General features: G+C 40.4%; 1 protein-coding gene and 2 long non-coding RNA genes across 9 annotated transcripts in view; 2 read left to right on the forward strand and 1 right to left on the reverse strand.

Annotated features, from left to right (window-relative positions):
* LOC141570601 (uncharacterized) overlaps nucleotides 1-22,827 on the forward strand; it is a 685,104-nt gene extending 662,277 nt beyond the window's left edge. For all 3 annotated transcript variants that reach the window (XR_012494789.1, XR_012494788.1, XR_012494790.1), the window contains 3 exons: nucleotides 17,954-18,031; nucleotides 19,211-19,261; nucleotides 21,870-22,827. This is a non-coding gene — a long non-coding RNA (uncharacterized LOC141570601). The remainder of the gene's footprint in view (nucleotides 1-17,953; nucleotides 18,032-19,210; nucleotides 19,262-21,869) is intronic.
* LOC141570602 (uncharacterized) lies at nucleotides 124-27,199 on the reverse strand. The gene is made up of 3 exons (XR_012494791.1): nucleotides 26,925-27,199; nucleotides 5,790-5,838; nucleotides 124-4,021 (listed from the first exon to the last, which is right to left on the reverse strand). It is a non-coding gene; the product is annotated as an uncharacterized LOC141570602 (long non-coding RNA).
* The window catches only part of MEIS2 (Meis homeobox 2), a 202,134-nt gene continuing 199,253 nt past the window's right edge, over nucleotides 24,635-27,515 (forward strand). For 2 of the 5 annotated variants that reach the window (XM_074327926.1, XM_074327923.1), the window contains exon 1: nucleotides 25,763-26,899. In XM_074327926.1, the coding sequence (XP_074184027.1) occupies nucleotides 26,888-26,899 (12 nt within the window). In that variant the 5' untranslated portion in view covers nucleotides 25,763-26,887. Of the gene's footprint in view, nucleotides 25,396-25,762; nucleotides 26,900-27,167; nucleotides 27,470-27,515 lie in introns of those variants that run through there. The other 3 variants (XM_074327927.1, XM_074327924.1, XM_074327925.1) reach the window with 2 other exon arrangements.

Here is a 27,515-nt window from a genome sequence, read left to right on the forward strand (position 1 = left end):
GCTTTGAAGGGTGGACTAGGCACTGGCGTCAGTGCACAGCTTCCCAAGGGGAGCACTTCAAAGGTCACCATAGTGATATTCAACAATGAGGTATGTAGCACTTTTTCTAGGATGAGTTCGCGAACTTAATTATCAGTGACGTATATGGCAAAAAGAGTTACTCTTCATTTTTTCAAAGAACATTATTTTGCGTATTTCAAAGTCCCAGGACTAGTGTTGGATTGTGAATTCCAATACAATTAAGATCCAGTCTCTGGTTTCTAAAAGCTCAAGACCTAACAAGGGAGACAGGCACCCAAATGCAATTAACTATATACAATGCTGTAAGTATCCCAGAAAAGGTAGAAACAAAATGTCCTGGAAGCACAGAGCAATGAATTCTTGAAGACAACAGGTGGTAGCAGAGTGTGGACCACCTTAGGATCTCTGAAGTAGGCCTTTAGAAAAGAGAAGTCGCTGAAAAGCCAAACCTGGAATAGTCATAGAGGTGGTACATTGCTCAAGCTCAGGGGCATAAGGCAGTTAAACTACAATGCTACAGTGCTCCTGGAGTTGTGCAGCGAGGTGGCCCAGAGAAAGAGCAGACCTGGCTGAGGGGTGTGAAAGCCATGTTAAGTCGTTGTCTGGACATCACATATAAGTTCACTTAAATTTTTACTAAGATTTCACCTTCCATTTGTCTTTTCTATGCCTCCCTTCTACATGGTTTTAGGCATTTTTTTTACAACTTCTATTTAAAAGGAGAAGCCAAGAACATGATAATTCTTGCTACCTCAATATTCACCGGAATAGTTATGAAACAAGATAGGATGCAGATCAGAATTAGCTAGCTATAAGAAATCGTAGTGATTATTATTTTTCAAATTCAGTGTTCTCACACTTTTTAAGTCATTTCCCTTCCTCAAATTAAATGTCATGAGATCAGTATGCAAACAAGGAAAAAAAAAATGGCATCTTTGCCCTGAGTTCCAACAGTCAGTCTTCCCTCCTCCATCAAAACTTGCTGGTTTCTCGGGGCCCTAAGGATTCAGCGGTACAGTTTAAAAATGGCTGCTTCTAGTCCAGCTTCTTTTATAATTGAGGAAACAGAGATCCAAAGAATTTGAAGTACCTTGTGCAAGCTCATAACAGCAGTTAGTGGCAGAATAGGAAATAGAAATCCCTTAACTGCCACTCCACTGCTCATTCAAGATAAAATTAATTCTATTTACATAGCAAAATTAGCATGAGGACCAAGGGTCTCCCAAAGTGACATCTAAGAGAGAGAGAGACTGTTTCTTTTTCATGATAAGACAAGACTTCATTGGAATTCAGTAAGTCAGTGTTAAGTAATTCAGAATCAATGGTAAGTCTTTTATTTTATTCTATCTTTCCTGATTTTGATATTGAATTACTAGAAATGACAGCTCCCAGGCCCTGTAACTTCTTGATCCTAGACAAGGGAGATGGTTACAGAAGTTCATCTCAGTGAAGGCACTGGCTAGTCAGGCACTTTTCTGCTGTAGAAATCAAAGTTTGATGTATTATCGCCCCCAATTTAAAAAGGCAAAAAAGAAACAATTCTTTTCTCTCTTATTATAGATTGTAATGAAGAAGAACGAAATGTCTAGATTCCTTGGCTAGCCCAACATTTTATGTTTTAATTTAGAGATTAAGCAATTTTTAAAACTATGTATATATGTACACACATATATAAAGAAGAACTTAATCAAAACAATCAAATATATATACATGTTGTAAATTATCCTCCTTGTCAAGAAAGTTTTAGTAACTCTGACCAAATGGAGCTAAAATAATGTTGGAACTAAATAAAAGAACTAAATAAATGGAACTATAATAGAGGAAAAACAGTGTTTGCCTATATAGACTCCTGCTACTGACAATCATTAAATTAAATATTGTAGCTAACCAATTTAAAAGAAATTTGGATAACTAAATATTCTCATACTATACCATGATAAAACATTTGCTGAAAGGAGTAATAGAAATACTTGCTTATTATGATCAAATAAGTTAATAACTTCAAGAGTCAATACATTTTTAACTATAGAACCAAAATAACAAAGTATGGTTTACAAATATAATGCTCAGCTTGAGCTCAATCCATATTGACAAAGTATATTTTCAGATTTCACATAAAGATCTTAAAAATTACCAAGGCCATTGCTTTTGGAAGTTATGGATATTCTTGACTATCAATAGTGTAGAAGTCATCTTAGCTTCTTTCCTAACAGAGCACGAAGTGGAGAAAATGAAAAATTCTCTCTTTCTAACTGCTCTGCTTGCTCTGCTAAACAGAATCTGAATTTCACCTCCCAAATCTAAATGTCTGCCCTAAAACATGGCCCAGAAGAAGATACAGATTAATTTTCTAAACAGACCACAATCCCTGAGCGAGTTCCAAAATGAGTGCTACCATGTGCCTCGATTTTCACATGATGTCACCAACCTCATCAATAACCCTGGAAAGCAGAACACAATAGAGTCTGGCAGAGGTGAGCAGCTTGGAGAAATACGTCATAACTTACAGATAGCAGTGACCCAAATAGAAACTTCTGAAAAATTAATTGAAAACATTTCTGCTTTAAGGCAAGTCCTAAACAAGTCTTTAATTTGTAAGTCCTGCCATTCCAAGTATCTCTCCAAGCATATGCACACATGTGCGCTCCTACATCCCTGAAGCCACGGGTTCAAAATAATCAGTAACAAATTAATGACTAGTTATTTGCCGAACAAAATAAATATATTTTTATTTAAATTACAAAGTTGCCTACATCTCAAATTACTTGAAAATATTCTTAGAAGTTGTTCTTATACTTTGAATTCATCTGCTTCCTTCTAAATAGAAAAAAAAAAACAGTATTAAAACTATATCATCTCCTCTGGAAGTTATTTTGTCATGAAGGGATTTAAGAGTTGAGCCACTCTCTGTCATGTATGCTAGATGACAACCTTTATTTTAGAAAGCAACTCTATAGGAATTGGTTTATATTGAGTTCTGTTTAGCAGAGCAAGTAAGGGCAAAGGAATAGCATGAAACTCAGTTTCTGAAAAGGAAACTCAGTCTTGAGGGGAAAATATGATGTCCAAGCACTTTCTACCTGGCTGGTTTCCAAAAGCATGATGAATTGGAAAAATATAACATACAAACGGAATATTTATGTGTCTTCCTCCTTCATCAGATACACAGTATTTTTTCTCCCATGTCACAAAACTGTACCCACAATTTACAAGTATATGCACAATCAAATTGCTATTGATTTAGCGATGCATTTCTTTGATGTCCCTTGCCTTAACCTCATTTATAAAGCTGTTTTGCATTATTTCAAACTGTCAATGATTTGTGACTCATGAATATTCAAATCTAATTTGCACTTACCTTTTTGGTATGCATGCTTACATGCAATATGTCTCTACATTTGCCCTTTTGTTTTGTATTTATTTGTGGATTGTTTTATTGAAATAATGCCCCTCTAAAAACATTATGGTAAGTCTATTTAAAAAAACAGAAGTGGTTGATGACTGACTCTTCTTGATCTTAGTATACTCTCTTTACATGCTGCTACTTAGCAAGTTTAGCGATTATGCAAATGTGTCTCTGGTATTAAAACAGCCATGCTTTTGCTGGTTGATGTCAATTTCAGTGAGATGGGTTTAGTTTTGCTGGGCTATATGTATCTAGGAAAGAGTCAACGATTTTTAGATGAACTTGAGCTTTACAAAAAAAAGAAAGAAAGGAAGGATTATGTCTGGTGGAAAAACAAAAAGTTCGTGAAGAATTGAGCCCCTCATGTCAGTGTGGATCAACTTTTGCTCTTACATTGTGGAATGCAAGAAATGAAACCTAATGCTCTCAAGCACTAAAAAAACCCTTTTAGATGTCTTTCAGATGATGATAGCTAAAAGAGACACCCAGGACTTTGTGGATTGCAGGCATGTCACTAGTGATTGAAAGTCCAAAACAGCAGAGCAAGGAGCCACCTGCCTACAGAATGGGCAGAGTTTCTTCTTCTTGCAAAACCTGTTCAGGGACAAATAGAAAGTGTCATATGGAGAAAAAAAAAAAAGGAGTAAAGAACACCTCTTTTGTAATTGCTTTCTGGATTCAACTGAGGTTTCTAAGAACGTCCAAACAATCAAATGCCCTACTTTGCCAAAAAAAATAGAAAGAAAGAAAGAGAAAAAGAAAACATTTTCCAATATTTATGTTTTTTTGCCAGCAGCTAAAATACAAAGATAGTTAATAACATTTACAATGCAATAGCTGTGTGTTTCCTTAATTTGCATCATGTTCAATTTCTAAAGTACCTTTTGTAAGCTATAAAGAAATCATTGATCATCTGTTGCCTTCCATCACACAATAAAGTTGTCCTCACATCCACTAAATGATTCTGCACAAAGGATGGATACAGGTCTCAGTGTATCCTATCTAGCCAACAACATATTTGTCTTTTTTACACTTTTCTCATTGCCCCTCAGTTGTACATATTCCCTCAGGTAATATGATCTCCTTACAAAAGCTACTAGATTGCTAACTAATCTCTTTTGTAGTCATTTTTTTGCACTTAGAAAACTAATTTTTTAATTACTGGGGAAAGGTTTTGCTGCCATAATATCTTATTGTTTGTGTGTGTTTAAACAAATGCCTTTTGTCTAAAACAGTTCATAATGTTTTCCCAACTTTATCATGTTCCTTATGATAGTGTTATCATTATAATTCCCTCCATGTTCAAAACCAAATATCACAGACTCACTGGACCCCACAATGTGCTACCCAAAGCTATCTACAAGGGAAACCACTCAACGGGATGCTATTGTCTGTATAACTAAATGGTTTATTATGTCCTGATCTCTGTCTGACCCATGAATCAGAGGACTCTGCTCTGAGAGATAGAAAGGTGTTAGGAGCAAGGGTTCTAGCTAGCATGGTGCAACTTGATTCCCTATTAACTAATTAACTACAAATTAGAGCAAGTTCCCTAATCTCTGAAAGGCTTACTCTCCTCATATCAGAAATGGGCAATAATAGTACCTACCTTAGCCTATGAGAATTAAATGAGTATCCAAATGCAACACTTCATGCCCTGGCTGGCAGCTAGTCAATTCTCAATATGGAACAGCTAACCCTCAAGCCTAATGTTTGCCAGAAGTTGTACCTAGTTGCTAGGCAATTGTATATTAAACTGAGAAAAAGTTGTCTTCTCAGAATTCATTCCATGCCTTCCCCATTTTGTATCAGTAACACAGTTAAAGTGTTTGCTCCAAATTCCAAGACTGGGTCCTCCCTCTCATCAGTGGTTGTTTCAGGATTCTTGGTTAAGCCTGATTAAGCCGTCCACAAAGGCACACAAATGAGATGTAAGGGGAACTTTACTGGGACATTCTCAAATTATTTTTTTGCACATGTCTTCTAACAATAGCTAAAGAAAGAGAAACAGGTTCTCTTCCTCTGTTGTGGGAAGACAGAGGCTCAGAACTGCTGAGACCGTCTGGTTATCAGCCTAAGGATATAGGTGATGCACGTAAAGGGCAGAGCCAGGAGAACTGAAGGGAAGGAGAAACGCAGCCTGCCCCACCTCTTGCCAATGGCATAGCTTTATTCCCTTGTTGCTACAACCAGTCTGCATTGGGTTTTCTGTTACTTGCAGTCAGAAGCATTCTAACTGATTGCTTCTCAAACAGGCAGCCAAAAACCATGCATTTTACATATTAATTCATAGCACACTCCTTCTCAGAGCACAGCCATACAGGGCCCAAGTTTACACAAACAAATATGTAATCCCTCCTACCTTTTCTAAGTCAGTGTCCCAGCCACATCTCCACAATGTGTCTATCTTTCTGAAAACAGGAAAAATAAATCCAAGTGAATCTTCCAAGATTTCTTAAGCCTCTTAAACCATCAGCAGAACCCAGCAAGTGCTCTTTTTGCTTTTGGAAGCACAGAATTCAAGGCCGGGGGCTGCCTCCAGGTTGCTGCTGTAACCTCATCTCAGATCCACGTGTTGCAAATTTTAGTGCTCAAAAATGTCCTCTGAATTTTCCATTCTTCGCTTTCTAGAAAATCACCACCCAGAGGAGAATGGCACCATATGCATCTAATCCAGTGGCATGAGTGAAAATTATCTTATGATTTGTTACATGGTTTTATGGTCTTACTTCTAGCTGACCCATTTACCCTGGAATATGTAACCTAAAAGAAAATTGATGCTTTTAAGCTTCATTTTGCCTCCATATCAGGATAAATCCAGTTTGCTTGAGCTCTAAGGAACCTAGATAGTGAGTAGTAGGATCAAAATGAGTAACTCCCAACTGAAAATCAAACAGTGAACTTTTTATGGTACCAAATCAGTGTAGTCTTTTTTCTACCCTCCCTTTCCCACCTCATCTGCCCCAAGCTAACCATGATTTAATCTTATCAGGAGCTCTCAGGATTATGGTTCCAGTACCCTTTTGAATAGCTAGTGAGAGGAGAGACCAGGTAGTTTTCTACTACCCTAGATGATATAGAACCACAGATCTGGAGACATCTTTAGATAGTATCTAAAGAGCCAGGCACAGATAATGCCAGAGACGTGCTTAGGGTCACGGTGCTGGAAGCAAGTCCTTTGACTCTCAGCCCAGCCATACACTACGATGGCTCTCATGTAAAGTGGCTCTTAAAAGATGTATGAATGAATACATTACTCATTTTAATCTGTGAGGCAGCCCTTTGTTGCTTAATTTATCTCCATGAGAAACTAAGTACATCATATCTCAGCTTTATGGTTATTTAAAAACACTATTCATTTCGTATTTTAAGATATAGAAAGTTAAGTCACTGGTTTATCTTGCTATAGATTTCCTTAAAACATAAGAAATTGTCTTTTCTTGTGTTTATGAAAACTAGTAGTAGTGAAGATACAGGTTTTTCAGTGTGGTTTTCTTATTAGTCCTCTTATGCTGGGATTTGATCAACTAATACTGGTGGCCGTTGTGACTATGGTTTTCCAGCCCCTGTATGAGAAGCTTCTTTTGTCCATCCAACAACTATCAATCCTAGAAACCAACAATGGAGACACCTTGGCTATTTATAAATATAAGGTTTTATAGAAGATTTTTTAAAATCTAGATTAAGGACACATCAGTAAACTAATTCAGGTTCTTACCTTAATTTGTTGTGGTACCTTAAAAATTATTTTTCAATCTTTCCATTTTTCTAACTCTAAAGTGAGAATAATTATATTGGTGATACATTTCCAAACACTGCTGCAATAAATAATGACCATGAAACACATACTTCCATAGATTCATATTTTGTTCATCTTACATACATATGTGAATTTCATAAATCAGTGTGACAAAATAATCACACACACGGAGAGTAAAAAAAACAACTGGTATTTAGAAATCAAGTAATTCAAAGTAAAAATTCTGATCTCCTATAGGGTAGGTATCTCTATTTTTAAAGTTTGTGCTTACTTCAAAGTTGAAATAAGATCCTTAAAGAGAATCACTGGATTTCTTTTTGCAGAAATATTTCAAGACCAGCTGGCAATCAATCATATGTGAAAGATCATCAAGAATCCCTGAGAGTCTGATCAACAGGGAAGCAACAGGAGGAGATTATATCCAAGTAACATTTCCACAGTGCCTTCTCTCCTCTCCTGATGGTCCTTAGGGCCAGCTAAGCATCCAACTTAAGAAATGTGAAAAAAACCCAGCAGAATCTTATTAGCCATAGCCTATTAGTAATAAAAATAGTGAGCACATATACTGATATATATAACAGACATTAAAACATAGAATGAAAAGACTAATATACTTCATTATACAATAAGTTTGAAAACTGAGATGATATGGATAAATTCACATGCAATTTTAACTTTCAAAACCTGACTTTAAAAGAAGTAGTAGATCTGAATCATCACATAATAATTATTAAAGAAATTTAATCAGTAGTTAAGAGTCATCCTCTAAAGAAAGTGAATATTACTTTAGAGTAAAGCCTTTCAAAATTTTAAGAAATAGAGATTTCAACCACATATCAATTTATTTAGAGAATAAAAATAGAGAAACCTCCCCTAATTGTAATTCATTATATGAAACCAATATAACCTTGTTACCAAGAATAGGCAAAGATGATTAAAAAAAAAAAAAAAAATTTAAGGGAAAAAAAAAAGAAAAGAAAGGGAAAGACTGGCCATTCTCTTGTATCAATAGAAATTCAAAAATCCTAAGCAAAATATTTTTTAACCTAACCCTAGCTGTGTACAATAAAGATAGTATCATGATCCACTTGTATGTAGTCCAGAAACACAAGAGTAGTTTAATATTAGCAAAACTATAACTGAAATTTCCCACAACAAGAGAGTAAAGGGAAAAAAATGACCATGGTATTACATATAGAAATACCACTTTAAAAAGTTTAACACTCATTCATCAAAAAAAAAAAAAAAAAAAAAGCTAGAAAACTAGGCATGAGGAGAAAAAACTTCTTTAACCTGATGAAGATTATTCTCAATTCACTACAATAAACAGGAGTCTTAATGGAGAAATGCTAGAAAACATCATTTAAATTAGGAATGATGTCCACTACTTAAAAATGCTTCTTTTCAACACTGTTCTGGAAATCTGGTGCTAGAAAAGGCAATAAGACCAAAAGAAGAAAAACAAGGAGGAGGAGCAGAAAGCAGAGGTGAGGGATTTGGAGTGGGGAAGGTGGAAAAGGAGAAGAAAGAGAAGAAAAGAAGGGGGAAAAAAAGAATTAAAGTCATAGGATAGGAAAGAAAGAAGTAAAACTGTTATTTTCTGAAGTCTACACTATTATCTACATTGAAGGCCCAAAGAACTTATAGACAAGTTGATATATGAGAGAGATGAACGAAAGATCACTGGGGACGTAATGGAGTTGGGATGTGGGTTATCCATACAGAGAAAATGAAAATGAATTCTTACCTCACTTCTACACACAAAAATCAATTCCCTGTTAGTTAAAGACCTAAGTACAAAAAGGAAAAAAAGATAATTCAATTTATTAAAGTATTTTACAGAAACAAATCTTTATAACTTTAGGCTATGAAGGAATTTTTTATACAAGACAGAAAAAGCACAAGCCATAGAGAAAATATATATAAGTTAAAATACAAAAAAATTTAAAACTTCTGTTCAGCAAAACACATTTCAAATAAAGACAAAATGACCAAGTATTAGAGAGGATGCGGATAATAGGATAACTTACATGCAACCTGCGGGAGTATAAATCAATACAATCACTGGAAACATAATTCACGTTATCTTGGAAAGTTAAACAATTGCATACCAAAAAATCTCACAATTCACTGGATTTATATTCACGCTAAATCTAGAAAACTTTTTTGCACATAAACATCAAGAGATAGATACCAGAATACTTATAGCAGCACTCTTTATAATAGCAACAACAATAAAAATAGTAACAACCTAAACAATAAAAGATAAATAAATTGTGTTATAGTAACACAATGGAATATCAAGCAGAAATAAAAAGGAATGAACTCCACATAGAAAAAAAATTCATCTTAAAAATGCAATGATGAATTTTAAAAAATCCAGAAATGAAACAATATATTGTTTAGGAATATATATATATATATATATATATATATATATATATATATGTATATATATATATATACACATATATATGTGTATATATATATATATATATACACACACACACAAACACACACACACATATATATATCACAAATATATAGTAGAGAGAGAGGTAAAGATATATATTAATAATATATATTCTATGTTATATATGTTGTAGCTTATATAAAACGCATATAATTCAGGAATACATACACACAAAAATATATTTTTAAAAAATTCAGGATGGTAGTTACTCCAGGAAGAAGCAGACATATGAGCATATAAAAATTCCCTTTCTTAAGTTGGGTGGCTAATTCACAAATGTTACTTTTATTATTATACTTTGTAACAGCTAAATATGTTACACATATGCTTGGGTATGTAACAAATATTTTACTAAACATAAAAGCAAAAAGATAATAAGTAGTCATTCTTAAAAACAGAGTAATGTTATGACTCAGACACTGGGATATAACAGATAGAAAAGTTGACTATTCAGCCAGAGGAACAGAAAATGATTAAGGATAAGATAGAATTTGTCATGAAGATCATGACAAAAAGTTCAGAAAGCAAGAGAGGCTTTGGATGTTAACTTAAATACATTTATACCCTTCAATCTATGTCCATTTAAGAAAATAATCCTGAGTTTTGAAGACCTTTATGTACAAAAGTGCTCATTACAGAATTGTATATAAAAATTAAAAAATAAATTAGTGCCCAATAATAGTGTAATGGAAAAGTGAATTATGATACTTAATTGATGACATCTAGATTAGTAGTCATAAAGAATTTGAATGCTTAACTAGGATGCAAATTTTATGCAAAGTACAATTGCAACTACGTAAAAGGAACTATACATAGAAAAAATGCAAAACATACACTAAAATTTTGATAGCAGCTGTGCTTGTATATTTTGTCTATCAGTGATTTTTTCTTTTATGTACTTTTCACATTGTCAAATTGTCTTTAGTGAGTATGTATTACTTTTAACACGAAAAAAATTTTAAAGATACATTTCTTAATGCTTTAAACTGGGTAGAAGATCAAGTCAATCAAAATGTGACTAATGGATTGGCAGAAAATGATCAAAAAACCAGAAGTCATAATGAAGGTCATAATGAAGACAGAATCGTTTGTTTGAATAAAGTATAAAGACATGGCAGGTTAAAAAAAAGAAAGAAAGAAGAAGAAAAAAGACAATATCTATATTTGAGATCTTGAAAGTAATTTTAATTTCCAAGTATAGCTGTAATTGTGGATGGCTAAAATGAAGATATATGCATACGCGTGCACACACACACGTGAATAGCGATGGATTTTGATGTGGAGTGGTCAAAAAAAAGTGAACCAAGTGAAGATGTTTAAGGTCAGTGGCAAGAGTAGCTTGAATGACAAGAGCCAGACTTGTATAAATTTTTAGTTTGGATTTCAAAAAAGAGATACAAGTAATTATCAGCATTACCATGGTAAATTGTACTTAGGCATCATATTTATCAATTACATTTGAAATATAAATGACCAATTTTGTGATGAATATGTAGAAATAACCTGTTTTAGTTGTGTTATATTTATCAGTATGTCCAACTATATATATATATATATATATAAACGTATTCTGGGTTCTGAAATGAATGGCCCTACTTTCTTCTCCATGCATAGGTCCCAACTCATTTTTCAAAGTATATGTTTATATCTCAAATAAGCCTGGTCTAACTCATTATATAAATAAGGCCTAACCAGTAAAGTACATTAAAGCAACCCTCTTTGAAGGTAACATTTTCCAAGGAGTCTGTGTAAAATATCATCTTTTAAATGTATCCCTCTTTTCCTGTCATACACTCTAGTCACCATAAGAAACATTATTTCAAATTTTCTGAGTTTCCACATATACCTCAGACAACTTACCACAGTAAAGTGTAATACAATATTACATGTTGGTTTTCTCTTTTTGTTTTATTGCTAATATTTATGTTTGTATAAGCTAAATATTAATAAACTGATATCGTCAGTAATTTACAAGGATTTGGAAGGCTAGAATGTAATTGGACTGAGACAGACTTCTCTTTGCTAAGACTCAATTCTGACCCAGGAAGGCCTCTTCTCCTGGCAAAGCTCCCCACCCTACTCAACCTCACCAAGGCTCCTGTATGCACCTAGGCATATTTCTACCTTTATTCATATCACAGTCTGTTGATAGACCTACTTCTGTTTCACTCTCTGAACCCATTGGAACAGGGAATATATTTAATTAATCTTTATATGTTAGCACTCAGAAGAGTTCCTGAAGAGTATTACAGGCTCAACAAATATTTGTTTGACTGACTGAATGAAAGTAGGAATTAACGGCTGAATGATTTCCATCACGTTGTTAGTATTATCAAGTTGCAGAATGTCTGTGGGCCAGAACTTAGTGTTCTGGTTCTATATGAATTCATAGCTCAGTAGTATATTGTAAAGAATTATAAAGCTCAAACCTAATCTGCACTGATAATCTCAAAATCAGCCATTATTTGAAAATTAATTCCGGTATACCCTATATGCCTTCGAAACATTATGATGCCCTCTGGTAAAACTTCCAGTTATATGTCCATAAATGTCCATAAATTTGTTTTTAACCTGTCAAGCACACATTGCTCCTCCTGTAACATACCTATTTGATTCTTAGTGAGATCACTGGATTCTAGATCACAACAACATGCTTTATTTCAGCAATAATTTAGCAGAGGCAAACCCAGGGCTACATGGAAAGATGCTTATTATCTCCTACATCTCTGCCTCTGAGTCATCTAACCCTTTTTCCAACATCTCTGACAAAAAGATCTCCCTCCTCCCCCATCTGTTTTGCTCAACAAGCTGCTGTGGAAAGAGCAGTGAACTGAGAGCTGCTAGTGCAGGGACTTGGTCCCAGGGTTGTTGCTATCTTAAGTTAATTAGACTTTGAATTTATACCTTAACCGCTCTGGGCCTCCGTTTCCTCATATATAAACAGAGGAGGTTGTAGCAGATAACAATTGTAAAAGAATAACTAAAAGTTCTGTTTATTAAGCCTTTTTTTATATGGAAGGAACTGTGCTTTGTGCTTTATATACATTATCTCATTTAATTTTAATCATCCAAGCAGTTTATAAAGTGTATCAGTCAGGGTCCAGCAAGAAACAGATGGTGCATATCAGATTGGAAAATTTGAGGAGTGCTTCATAAAGGAACTACGTAAAAATGTGTGAGCAAGGTGTTAGGAAACCATAAGGGACAATGCAGTGCCCCAAGGCTAGTAATGGAGAGGAAAGCAGTTACCTGAACCCAGAAAGAGAGAGAGAGCTCTGTGAAGAGCGCTCTGGAGCTGTGGTGGGGGTGCAGCCAGCCCTCAGAGACCTTGGGATCAATACTCGGACCTCACTCTAGCCATTCTGGGCAAACCCAACAGGAAGCAAGAGCCAAAGTGGCATTCTGAAACCATGCATGCCAGCTTCCAGGACCAGAGAACAGGATGGAAATAAGTAGAGTGGATCAGCAGGAGCCAACAGAAGATATCCAGTAACATTAAGTACAGTTATCCTGATTTTATACATGAGATTACTGAGGTTCAAAGAGGTGAAGTGGCTTACTTAAGATTGCACAATTAGCACAGGGCAGAACCAGGAGTCAGCCCCTTCCTGTCAGAGTCCAGAGCCTTGGCTCCTAACTGCTCCCCAACCCAGAGTCTCTTTCTGTGGAAGGTTAGAAACAGCCTTTAGAAGTGATCTAATTTAACCCTCTCCCTTACAGATGTGTGAAAGAGCTGTCTTTCCATTTAGGGCATGAGCTTTGCAGAGACCTCAGTCACCTTTGAAAAGCTAGTGGTCTGTATGGTCCTTCTTTCTGTTTCTATACTTATGGTTTATATCCTGACATGTAATTTTGATTTATAACACTGGGAGGGAAAAAGTCATTAGACAGTTACAGGGAGAGAATAGCATTTTTTATTAAATAAAAAAAAAGTCTCTTTCTTCTGACATGCTTTCTGAATTAAGCACAATTAAAAGATTTTTATTTTCCAAAGAGTAACCTAGTGTGTAGTGTGGGGAGTAGAGGAGGGAGTAAACTGATGATTGGATTTTTCTAGTTCACGTGCTACAATTAGAACACAGCCCAAGACTATGCCAAATGTGTTCCAGTAGACTGTGGAAGAAGTGAGCAGAATGCATTATGTTTAAATGAAGTGAAACTAAAAACTAGTGTTAAACATATTCTTCAATATCCCTGTGAGGACCCTTAAGATAAGCAAAGGAAAGGAAATTCTCATAGAGTGAGTAGTCAGAGGTTGTTAATTACTCCTTGTGTGAGAATTAAATTTGCTTAAGAGGGAAGACTGTAGTAATTATCTGAGGTCAAGGGGCCCGTCCCCAATCTGTCTGCTCTTCTGTCAAATAGAGATAAAAAGTCCTACTCAGGACTTTTAATAAAGGAGAATTCTTCCCGCTTAAGCACTTCCTGACCTACAAACAGGTTGTGATCCCAGAAAGTCTGTAACTTGGTTATTGGGAATATGAAACAAATCTTTTACAAGCCATGCTGTTATAAAATGTGACTCAGGGCTGCACCAGCCCTTAATGCCTGTTTAAATCCAGAATCTAATTCAACTAGATTTGCAACGGTACTTCCTGGTATGAAGCAAGAAGTGACAATACTGAGAACTTGGCCTGGCCCCATCCCAGGTCAACTCCTGCACCGGGCCTGTTGTCATTATCTCTCAGAGGTCATAACTCTAGTGCCTTCAGGCCCAAAGCAAGAATGGGACTTCAAGTTTCAGGCTGGCTGGGGTGGTGGCTTGGGTAGCCATTTCTGTTACTCACAGGACTTGAGGAAGCTGTTATGGATGAACAGTGAGTGTTTGGCCCAGATGTGCTTCACCTTGAACTCAAATGCCGTTTTTGTTTGATTTTTACGCCGGAGTACATGATTTATCCTGTATTCCACCTTTTAAGGAAAAATAGTTACATTTTTGTTTTGATTGTTTGACAAACTTCCCAAATTCAGCAGAATGTCTGCCCATGAGTAATGAGGTGCTACAAGTTAAGAAAAGGGTCATTTTAATTACTTTCTCAAAGACTATCAACATAGCCCAAGAGAACATTCTCAGGAGAAAAAGTTCAGTTTGGTGCTTGGTTTTTAACTAGCTAGTTAATCATAAGAAATCTCAAACAAAACAAAACAAAACAATAAAAACCTGGGCATAGGATACCTTTTCCAAGAAAAGTGATTTTCCTACCGTTGAAGCCTAGCTGAGCAGGTTTTTAGATTACTTAATACTCATCAACAGCTTCAGCATGTCTTGGTATTGAGTGAAAATGGAGTTGGGGTGGAATAAGGGGGCAGAAATCCCAGTGACAGGTGGTGAACCAGTGCTAAGCAATCCCTGTTCAAACAAGCCTTGTGTGTGTAAAAGCCAACCTCTACTACATGAGTGATTGGGAGGTGACAGGGGCTCATATTTAGGCCCTCCAAAGGTAAAGAATGATGAACTTACTCCAAATTCGCTTCTACATTGGCTGATTTAGTAATTTTCCTGGTAATTTCCCCAGATTGGGGAACTGAAAATAGGGGTAAAGTGGCATCTAATAAACCTATCGTTTAGGATATGTGGTTATTGGGGGGGGGGGGGTGTGAAGAACCAGAAAGATAAAAGAAGAGGAGGAGAAATGAAAGAGGGAAAATAGAACAGAAGATGGGGGGGGGGGGGGGGAGAGAGAGAGAGAGAGAAAAGAGAAACAGAGAGACTGCCAGTTAACTTCATATCCACAGGAATCCACCCACTCTGCTTCTGTTGTTGCTTTGTTTATGCAAAGTTAGCCCGGCTGACAGTGAATGAGCTGAGATCCACGATGAAGAAGGCAAAAATGATTTTTTAAATGTAAATGAAACTAAAATACACCACACACACACACACACACACACACACACACACACACACACACACCACTCCTTTGGGTCGGGGCAATCCCAGCCTGCAGAATTTGAAATGAAAACACGCTGAGATGGGGCGGGTGGGAGGCCCAGCAGCAGCGGGGAGCGTTGTCGGTGACCGAAGGAGCTCTGGTGAATATCAGGTTCGGATTAGTGACAACTCAGAAGTCACGCCGGCGGTTGGGGGAGGGAAGTTTGCCAAGGTCTCTGAACTCGACCGAAGAGAGAGCAGCTTCCCCTGGCGCCGGGCGGAGCTGGGCGTAACCAGAGAGACCTCTGTCCAGCCCGAGCGAGCCCCGCCGTGTTGACACCCCGCCCAGAGATGGAGTTTGTCAGCGATCATAAAATGGGAATTGATTATTCCAGCCACCATTGATTAGGGAAGAATGCTTACTGCAGCAGCGGGGGAAAGGTTAAGAGGAAATTGACCTTCTTCCTAGGTGACATAAAGTCATTAGGTAAATGAGATATTCACACAGGAGTTTTAAAAGGTCATGCTCAATTTTTATTGGTAACCTGAAGAGTCAACCTGAAGCTTCGGCTTGGAGCAGGGACCCTGCTTTTCCGGACCGGTGGACCGACAGGAAGGGAGCTTTCTGGATTCTCTAGGCAGGGGCCAGGGTGGGGAGTGGGTTGCAGTCTTGGGAGGATGACTTTGGAATTGGCGGGGATCTTGGGACACCGATCTTTGTACCTCCTGCCTGACCCGTGGGTACGTTTCTGTGTAAACGTGTGCGCCTGTGTGTCACTCTGGGGGTCTGCGCTTCGCGCCGGCGCCTCTCGGTTCCAGTCTCCCGCCAGCAAAGGGGTACTGGGCAAAGGCGGACAGCTAAAACCTGTTACCCTACCAGAGCCGGCCACGTCTCACACAGAATGAAAGTGTTTTGTTTTGGGTTGTTGTTTTTTTTTAAAGGATTGAGTGAGAGATGTATTTATGCACATATTTATCCCCCTAATTATAGGAATTAATCCTCTTACTTATGACTAAAAGGTAATGTCGAAGGACGTCCCTTTGATGTGGAAAAGTATCATTTGTGACCCACATTCAGACTGATTAAGGAATAATTGTTGTTAAACGCTTTACAAGAGGAGAGTGTTTAATTGAGGGGCATTTGTAATTTTACGGCTTAGCACAAAATTAAACGTAATTAAAAACTCAGAAATTCCAACTGATTTTCCAATTATTTTTATTGTCTGAGCTAATTGTTACACAAGGGTATCACTTCTCCCCAAAGGCATTAAAAAAAAAAAAAAAAGGCTACCATACCTATCCTAGATATTCGCCAAGAGGATTCTCCAGGTAACCGCCAGGTAAGGGACCTTCCTCACTCCCCTTCCCTCGCTTCGCGCCCCTCCCTCCCCTGCTGTAATTAAGCGTTTCAGCCATTCTCCCCTTTCTCCGAGTTCCTGTAACACCTTGGGATGTGAGAAAGTGATGGCAGTTCTCTTCTGCAGATCATTACAGCAAAACTGGAAGGTTGATGAATTTCTTGAAGTAACACTTGTCATACATGGCGGAGAGATTAAAAAAACCAAGTAAACACAGCTCTCTGGGGGCAATCCCTCGATGCCTCTGACTTCGACTGTGTGGCAGGAGGGAGATAACACGCAAACACGAACTGGGAGATGTTTATAAACGTGCACACGAAGACATACAGATGCACGCAGGAAACTTTCTTTTGCTATTTATTTATTTATTTATTTATTTATTTATTTATTTATTTATTTATAGGCAAGTATGGGTGTGAACAAGCTTCTCAGTTGGATTCTGGATTTCTTTCTCTTTCTTTTTTTCCTAATGCTGGGCTTGACGGCATAAAACCAATCTATCTTTGCCTATGTAGCTTCTCTCAATGTCCAAATAGGTTTACTTAAATACATTAAAAGGTTTATAAAAAGTTCTGTGTTATGGAAATGAAAGCACATCCTTAGAGCTAGTCCAGAAGTGGCCTTGTCTTTCCTATCAGAGTTGGAGGGGATCCTAGGGGGGTGGAAAGCATAAAATTAGGCCAAATGTGAATTTATAAATTTCAATTAGTACAGACTGAGACTGTGGAGCGATGGAATGTTTGTTTTTCAGTGTCTAATTTCTCTGTGATTTTTAGACCAGAGACTATCCTAAAACTTAGGGTTTAGTGGATTCACGCTTTCTATCTGACTTTACCATCCACCCCCCATAAAATAAATGATTGCCTCTTCTCTGACGTGCCAGGTGAAAATGGGTAGAATTAAAACTGTCAATTCTACTTCCAACTTGTGTCTTTCCATTGAGTTCAAAAGCTTTTAAAGGTAAAACGTGCTGATCATTTATATGTATAATTTCTTTTTCTCCTATCACGGCTTTGAAGGAAAAAGAAAGGAAAAGTATTTATATTTCCAAATTCAAATCTTCCAGGAAATTTGATGATGGACCCAGACACGTGTGAGAATGTCTGTCCAACGCAAGCTGGTTTATACGAGGACCGCCAAACAGGTACAGTGAAGTCCGGTTTTTCCGTTTTTCTATCTAAATGGTTTATTTGGAACTGAGATATGGATATTTAAACCTGAAGCTTTCCAAGGGCTACAATACTATTTTGTAGGAAATATTGGAGTAGGCAGAGTTGAGAAGAAAGGAGGAAGGCTGGCTCCCTTTGCAAGTTACAAATGGTGAAAAAGACATGTAATCCGATGTGGAAAATTGAGTGAAAGAGGCAGTGCACACTTTAGCTTAGGCAAAGATTGCTGAATTCTTTGAAGAAACTGACACGGATTTTCCAGAGATGGGAGGAAAGAGAGAGGTGGGATGGGGGTGGGGGAATCCTAGGGTGGACATTTTATGTAAATGAGTAAATTCGAAATGTAGTACAAATCCGGTATAGTAAAACTGACAGTTCTGACAGTATTGACAACATAAATATATGTTTGAACACTGCACTTTCAGACACTTAACCGATGAAGCAATAAAAAAAATTTGACTACAATATTTCAAATAATCGACATTGATGTTTTGATACATCATTTTTATATTCCGAATCGATCTATCACTCTGGGGCTGGTCAATTTTAAGTAAAAATGGGCTGCAATTATTTGCACCTTGGTTAATGATAACCTAATAACAGTCCTCAATTAATTACACCCGAACTGTGCTTTCTGCCTTCAGCGTGCGGGGGGAGGAAGGGGGGGATTCTCGAAGAACAGAATCTCTGGTTGTGTCATCCTCCGGGCTCCTTTCGATTCTAGGATTTCAGAGTTAGGAAGGGGTCTTTGTCTAATGATCACAGACACTGCAGTCTGAAGTCCCCTCACTTCAAGTAACCACTGACTGGGTCCTCACTTTTACTTTGCAAGGTCGTGAGTCTAACCCTCCTCCAGGCCCCGTATCTTTCCCCCTGTTTCAAGGACTAAACGGAAGAGATTTGTTCAAAGGGAGGATTGGAGAGTTCTCGAAGGCTGTGTGTCAGAGAGAGAGAGAGAGAGAGAGAGAGAGAGAGAGAGAGAGAGAGAGAGAGAGAGAAGAAGGAGAAGGAGGAGAAGAGAGAGAATTTTAAGAGAGTATCTAAAGCCCCCAGTCGTAGTTGAATTTCTTCTTCGCTCCATCCCTTCCGACCGCTCCCCACATAGGATTAAGGGTTTACAGGCTGCTTTTTTTTTTTTTTTTTTTAAATAAAAGGCACAAATAAGAAATCAGACAAATCTCTGCGAGAAAGAAGGGCAGATGCTGGTGAGTACTGCATCCTCACGCGTGCGTTCCGCAGTCCCTGACTGCTGGCTTTCTCCTCTTTGCCCTGTGAGCTTTCGTATTCCCACTTTCTCTCCACTTCTCTCCAAATTTGGTGTAGTAGTGGTAGTTGGAGGTGGGGGTAGGATGAAGCTAGTTCATTTAAAGAAAGGAAAAGAAATCCTGGACAGGCCCAGAATACAAACTCGAACAGTTCGTTGTGATGCACGGACCGTCCCCGCGGGGCGGGCGGGCGGGAGGGTCGGGGGGTCGGGAAGGCTCCCCCACTCCACCTCTCTCCCGAAAGCCGAGCGCCACGCTGTGCTGTTCCCACCCCTGTGAGGCTCCGACCCTTCCTCTCATTCGCACTGAGACTCGGCCTCCTGACCTTAAAACTTAGCTGGGCTCCACTAGCCGGGATCCCAAGGTCTGATTTCTTTCCTCCCAACTTCACAAACACAGTTTTAAGCCCCTCCAAACCACCGCCAGCGGAGACGCTGAGACTTAAACAACACGTTCAGCAATATTAAGATGCTAATCAAAGGCAAAGGATGTGGGTGACCCACGCTGGATGAAGGCGGGAGCCCTAGAAGAGCTCGGTTGCCGGAGCATCACCTAGTTCCGTGGGTGTCTGCCTCTGACCCGGTAATTCAAAGCCTCACGAGCTGGACGTGCAGTTAGAAGCTAGAGAAGGGGCAACAGAAACAGAGAAAAGGAGACAGGATCAAGATAGCGGAAGAGACAAGAGAAAGAAGGAGAGAGAAAGAAAGAGAAGAAAGGGAGGGAGGAGAAGAGTGCGTTGCAGGAGCCACAGACTTCGAGAGCGAGCGCACGTCGCATTTGGAGCCCCGCCAGATAGCGCTAGAGGGCTATTTATTGAAATACTTGCCTTCTGCCGACGAAGCAGCTAAAATTGGGAGAAATAAGAAACAAGACAGAGTAAAAGGAAAGAAAGTACAATGATTCCACTCTTATCTTCTTTAAGAAGGTAAACTGTGGGGTGCTCTACTGTTACTAACTGGGGGTTATAATATGGAGGATATACGGTAGAAAGCCTAAGTGGGGGGAAGGACCAAAAAACCAAAAACAAACAAAGGTCCTTTTCCCTCTCTAGATCCAAACTAGGAAGGGAGTAAGCAGAGTTATCAGCTAAGGAAGCAAGTGGAATTCTTCCTAGTCCAACTTTCTGATCTGCTGGTTACACTGCCAAGAAGGTCAAAAACAGTTCACAGGGATGAGCTGAGGTTGATAGAGAAGAGATGTTTTTAAAGTAATAGATGGCTGCAAGGGGGTGGGGAGGGAGAGGCAAACATGTTATTGGAAACGCCAAATAAAATATATATCAAAAATTCCAACTGTCAGCTAGCAGGTCTGGAGCAGAAAAGAGCCCCTCCACCTTTGTCCAAGTGATGCGAGGTTCAGGGGTGTTTCTGCAGGGCTGCAATCAAACTCCTTGAATAACAATTTATAAATACTCTGGGAAGCTGGAAGAAAAGAGCTAGACTACAAAAATTCACTGTTGCACTCCAAACCCAAAGGACAGTGAAGCAAATGAAGAGAGAAGACCTCTTGACAGAGGTGGACTCCAAAGAGAGAGAGAGGAAGAATAAAATAATTTGATCCTTTTTACTTGCTCAAGTCAGTAATGCAAGAAAGAAAACTTCTTTCAAATAATACTTTAAAGTATTGATTTAGTTTTATACTAAAACCCCTGGTATCTCACACATCTAGCTTCTCATTTTAAATTGCACTTTCATCTGAAGGACTTTTTTGAATCAAAGTAATAATTAATATCTTTCTTCCAAACCAACAAACAGAACCTCCACAAATAAAAATTAACCTCAGAGTCCAAAAAATCTGCTTAATCTCAGATACTTCAATGCAAAACATTAACTGAAGTTACAAATAAGATTAAGGTTGGATTTATTTGCTCCTCTAGCAAGGCATCAATTGTTCTAACTGTTGTAAGAAGACAAAAAGGATTTAAAGCCAGCGATTTTAATACACAGATTAACACTTCAGACCTCACAGTTCTGAGGAATTTGGAGTTATCTGTGCAGAAGACCTATAACTTTCTAGGAAAAAGAAAACAGGTGAAAAGACAGGCACACAGGCTTCTTAAGAAAGGTGGGCAAATTCATCTAAACTAGAGTCTAGGTTCATAAAACTCATTTCAAATTAAATCCTCTTCAGGAAGCCAATACCCTTTAAATTAAGTAACTATAGCGGGATTCAATTATTCTTTTTTATCTTGAATGTTACCTATAATAGCATTCCACATTGAGACCAAAAAAGAGAAGGAAAAATAGAAAAGAAGCAGTTCTCAGAAGTCTTGGGGATGCTTCAATAAGAAAGAAGTGATTAAAAACAGACTCTTAAATTTGAGAGGCTGGATTCCCCCTGCCATTCACCCCCACCCGATCAGGTCCCCTCCCTTTCACCTCTTTTTTTAATGCAGTGCCCCCACCCCCACTCCAGAGCTAAGTAGCCGATTTGGGATTCTGAAGAAATAGGTTTCAGCATCCATATTTGTTCTGGGGCACTTGTAAAATGCGATTTGTAGAGGGTCTTTAGCCTTCTGATTGTCTTTGAATTGTTTTTACTGAAACAGATCTTTTGCAGTTAATGAGTCCCCACGCAGCTGGACAGCTCCTCTCGGACACTGAGAACTCTAACCCCAAAATGACCCCAATTTGACACCGCAAGATGAAATTTTACCGCCTGTTAAAACCATTTCCAGCCTGGGCAAAAGGAGCTGACTGTTGATGGAGGTGTGTGCTTCCTCCTGAGACCCTCATCTCACGCCTATCTCCGGGGCCTGCCCCACCTACTTTTGCTTCACCCCAAATGTTGGAGAGCAGATGAGCATCGCAGCCTGGGTAAGGGTGTCGAGGATGAAAATGGAGCATCAGCAATGTACTATCAGGCTAGAAATCAGAAAGTGTGCGTACCTCACTGTTTTGCACACGCTTCTATTGGACTGAAAAATTGAGGGTGGGGGGGGGGAGACCAGGAAGTTCTTAAATGTTTTTCAGCTCTATTAATAAAACATCAGCAACTTAGTGATTAAAAGTAACAGTCCTTTGAATTAAACAGATTGACCGAGAACCTACACCCTGCATTACCTCCAACTTGATTTTGTGTGTAATCCACTGCCCTGTGAGGCTATTTTGAACTAACAGTTTCACAAATGACATGCAACTAGGTAAGTGAAATCTCTTTAAATCGCATGAAATTCGGGGTTCTTCCCTTTGGCAATTGGTGAATTTTTAAATGCCACAGATTTTCCTCTTGTTAAAACTAAGGCATCACTCTTAACTAAACTTTGGAGTTGAAGATGATTGTTTTCTTTTTTAATAGTATCTTAAAATGTACTATTTCTCTCTCCCCTTTGCATCAAACCAGATTGCCCCTGTTGTTTGCATTAATGTATTCAATAAAATGGAAAAGAAGTTACAAAATATTACAGAGAGAGTGTGTGTGTGTGTTCAGGTTTTAAATGCCTTCTGCATCGCCCAAAGGATGAAAACACATAAGAATAGATTTTAAACATTTTTTCTTTTATAAAACCCAAGATTATCACGGAATAATCAACTCATTATGAACTTTACAACTGTTTGAAAATATAGAAATCATCTATCGGTCTGAATTGTTTTTACTCAGATGCACTGCCTCGGAAGAAACAGTTAAAAAAAATACTAGTGCAGTTTTTCTAAATAGAGGCTGTAGGGATGCTAACGCCACAGTATCACTATGGGGAAAAAAAAGAAAGCGGTGGCAAAAGCAGCAGAAGGTAGTAACACCGAATCTTTAAACTCTGAGATGCTGAGGTTCGATTGGAAGTTGATCTTTACAAAAGGAGCGTTTATCAAGGAAATTGAGTTTGTTTTTTAAAAGAGAATTGCCGCTTACTATACAGGACATTTAAAACAACAATAATCCCACTGGCAACAATAAACACGCACGATTGAAAATAAGAACAATTAGAAGAGTAAAAACTGAAAAACTGAGTATAAACTTCTCAGCTAGCGGCGCTGCACGGGGAACTTGGATCCACCAATATCAAGACCCCTGCAAAGTCCAAAACGCTCCGCAGCGAGACCAGATTGTTTTTTCCCCCCTGCTCTCATCCGTCCCGCCCCGACTAAACTGAATAGGCTTAACTGCCGCTTGAAATAAAATTCTGGAAGGCAACTTTTTCTTTTCTTTTGCGTCTTCTTTTCTTTGTTACTCACCTGTTCTCATATGTCGACGAGCAACTCAGCAACAAATAAGAAGAATGCTTTTAATCTTGGAGTTCTTCTAGGAAAAAAAAAAGAGGAGGTGGAGGGGGAAGGACTCTTCCCCCAACCTACAGGTTTCTTACCCGCTCTTCCACGCTTAAGCCTGGCATAAGAGTGGCTGAAAACCTGGACTAGATTCTCCTCCCCCAAGCTCCGCGCGCCGACGGTCACTGCTCAGGCCACCCTGAAAAATACCTCGCGGTCCGCAGCCCAGCTCCCTGGCGTCGCACTACCCACGCTTCTGCCAGGCCCTCCGCACTATCTTTATATATGTGAGGGCCGATTTCCCGCAGACATCATTGTTATGATGGCTCATTTAATCAAACTGTTTAATTGCTCTGGTAATCACTATTATCATCACAGGTGCTCAATCATTCATCATTTTTGGAGGGCTTTATTGACCTCCGGAGCTCATTCCCCAGCCCTATTAAAACCGGGCCAAATTTCTCCAACTCCACTTGGAGTCTCTGCAGGCTGCGATCTAAGCGCAGTTGATTGTAGCCCGAAAGAAGCTTACAGTGAAGCAAAAGGGGCCAAAAAAAAAAAAAAAAAAAAAAAGAAAGAAAGCTCATCCGCCCTTCTGTCATTCTCTCTCTCTCTCTCTCTCTCTCTCTCTCTCTCTCTCACACACACACACACACACACACACACACACACAGAGTATTCTCGCTGCGCCCCCCATTCCCCGGGAAGTCGGGACAAACCGGCGCACGGAAGATATGCTACTTTCTACTCTTCAGAATGGATTTAAAGTTGGAGAGGGAGGCGGCTGTTGAGGAACAGTCTGTTTTCGATTCTCTGGGCAGGGGACCATTAACGCAGGCGAGAGAGAGGAGTTGGGAAGAGGGCTCACTCCGAGCGCTGGGCCAGGCTGCTGAGCTGCCTGGAGCCGAGGGGCGGCGGGGTCTGCTGCACGGCGCGCGCTTGGTGACCGTAGCTCCGCCCCTAACTCCGGCTCAGAGTGATTGACGCGCGGCCGCCGGGAAACCCACGGTGCGGAGGTAAGGCAGGGTGCAGCTCCGGCCAGCGATTGGGCGACACACCGGCCAGAACTACTTTCTTTACAAACAGTGTAGGATAGTTACCTTGCTACCCCCGCACACTCCTTTTCCATTTTGGAAAAGTTTATCCAGAGTCGGCCCAATCTTCCAGATCCAGCGAAACTGCCCCGTGTGATTAACACAGCCATTAGCTGGCGTTGCGGCGCCCGGGCCTCTGTGCCCCAGGCGACTACAACAAAGCTGGGCAGCGAGTGACGGCCAATCCTCCTCGTCTGGCATCCTCTCTCTCCCTTCCTCCCTCTCTGCCTTTTCCTCCCATGCTACCAGCTCTAAGTGAGCTCCACTTCAGAGGTGCATACCAGTGCCGCACGCGCGCACGCACACACACACACACACACACACACACACACACACACACCTTTGGCGAAATCGGACAACATCGAACACCCAAACGACTACCTCCCCATTTCCTCCCACCCGATTCCACCGCGGCCCCCAAGGATTCTCCAGGGTGACCCTTGTCCGCTTCGCTAGGAGGGAGTGCTCTGAGTTAAGCTGGTCTCTTCTTGTCCTGGAAAAAAAAATGAATGCTGACAACAAGGGTCCTGGATCTGCACAGGGAAGAAAGTTAAACAAAAACAAAACAAAAACAACTCAAGCCCGGCGGTGGTACAGTCTGCAGAGCTTGCTGCCCCTAGATATAAGCAGAAAACCTTCGGGGCGCGGTAATCGCCTGGCAGAGGAGTAAGGGCCCGCGGAATTAAAAAGGAACAAAAGCAAGAGCGCCATGCCAAACGTCCCCGACTCGACCCCGTTAGGCATGAGGCCGGAATGATGGGAAAATAAACTAGAAGTAAGTTTCTTTAAAACAATTTAAAAGATCTGAGGCTGTACCGTACTTTCCCTGTGGTTTTCTGCAGTTTTCCTCTCTGCGCTCTCCCTGTCCTCTTCATTCTCTCTCTCCCTCTCTCGCTCTTTCCTCTCTCGCTAACGCGCGCGCGCGCGCGCTCTCACACACACACACACAAACACACGCACGCGCGCGCACACACACACACACACACACACACACACAACAATCCTCTCCCCCGCCCCCCCCAACCCCCGCTGTCCCCGCGGAGGAGCAGGCTTGCTGATTTGCTCCGGTTTGCTCGGCTTCTGCCTCCCCTCCCCCTCCCGCCCCCCGTCTCCCCCGCCCCCCCAGCCTGGGCCGTCCGATCGCACTCGCTGCATATCAGAGGCTCCGCGCGGCGCGCTCCTCCTCGCTCCCGCTCCCCACTCCCGAGATGTGTCTCCGCTGTACGACGGGCTATGGCCACCACGACTTCCGGGTTCCGTCATTTCGTTCTCCCGCCGCCGACCCGCGCCGCCAAACTGAGGCTCTTCTATAAGCCAGGCAGCAGCCAACCTGCCAACACCTACTGACACTCACTCATCTCCCAGAGAGAGAAAGAGAGCGAGAGAGAGCGAGCGCGAGAGAGCGAGCGCGAGTGAGAGCGAGCGAGCGAGAAAGAGAGAGAGGGAGAGACAAAATACCTACCAGGAAAGGGGGGGGAGGAAGTCCAATTTTTGCAAACTATTCTTTTTTTCTTGATTTTTCCCCCCTGCTTTCTTTGAACGATACTTGAAAGAGAGAGGATCATATTATAGATATCGCGGGGGCAAAGCTAAAAGAGGGGGGGAGGGGGGAGGAAAAATTCAAGAAGCAGAAACCCCTCGCGGAGTTTTACTGGAAGAAAAAAAAAACGGGTCTGAAAGATTCCTCCTCTTCATCATCATCAACCATCATTCATTCACTACCTTGACATTCCGGGCTCTGATTGACAGCTGGAGTGGCAAAAAGCCATGAAACACGACAGTTCGGTTACATGTGGGCTGCTGACGGGCCGCTCGTAACCTTCAGTTCGGGGGCTTGACAATTTTTTTTTCTTCTTTTTCTTCTTTTTCTTTTTCTTTTTTTTTTTTTCAACTGAGGGGAAGAGAAGAGAAAGAGGGGGAAAGGAGGACCGAAGAGAAGGAGGAGGGGAGGGGGGAGGAGGAGGAGGAGGTGGAGGAGGAGGAAGATCAGGAGGAGGAGAAAGAAGAGGAAAAAAGAGAAAAAGAAGAAATATCACAGGAAAAAAAAAACTTCGTTGTCTTGCCTGGGCTTTTTTTTGTTGTTGTTGTTATTTTTGTTTTTTGTTTTTTCCTTCCCTAAAAATAACATATTGGAGAATTGGGAGAAGTCTCCTTGGTTTGGACTTAAAAAAAAAAAAAAACAGGAATCTTCAGCCTAGATCACTTTCTTATCCGGACTGGGATATTAAATATACGACACATCCAGGAGTTTATTGGAGCGCAGACTGATGGCGCAAAGGGTAGGTTTAAATCTCCAACACTTACCTAGATATAAATCCTCTCCTAAGAGGGGCCTGTCCCGATGCTTCCTCTCCCTTCAACGCTGCTGCTGTTGCTCGCTGCTTGATGATGGCGGCCAGGATTTTAAAAAATAGCAGCAAAATTATTCATCGGCTTCTTTCCCCCCCGTGCCTCTGCGTGTGTGCGAGTGTGTGTGCGTGCGTGTGTGCGTGTCTGGGCGCGCGTGTTCCAGCGCTGTGCGAGCGGGCGGGCGGCGAGTGCGTGTGAGTGGTGTGTGTCTGCGTGTGCAATTGTTACACGCTTTCGCCTCGCTCCAGCTTTGACCCCGGCAGCGCGATTCCCCGGGTTCTCCTGCTGCCGCCGCTGCCGCTGCTGCGCCGCTGCCGCCGTTGCTCCCGCGGCTCCGGGCGGGCATCGGCTGCGTAGGAGCCGCCGCCGCCGCCGCCGGGGCCGCCGCTGGGGCCGCGCTGCCGCAGCCGCTGCGCCGCCGCCTAGACTAGCCTGGGCTGCTTGTTTTGTCTCTGAAATTGACAAGGACGCAGGGAATCCGCTGCTAAATAATGTTTCTGGTAACTTTCACGTTATTCCCCCACCCCCACCCTCCGCTCCCTTCCC

The sequence above is a fragment of the Rhinolophus sinicus genome, linkage group LG03 (genome assembly GCF_036562045.2).
Source record: "Rhinolophus sinicus isolate RSC01 linkage group LG03, ASM3656204v1, whole genome shotgun sequence".
Classification (NCBI taxonomy): domain Eukaryota; kingdom Metazoa; phylum Chordata; class Mammalia; order Chiroptera; family Rhinolophidae; genus Rhinolophus; species Rhinolophus sinicus.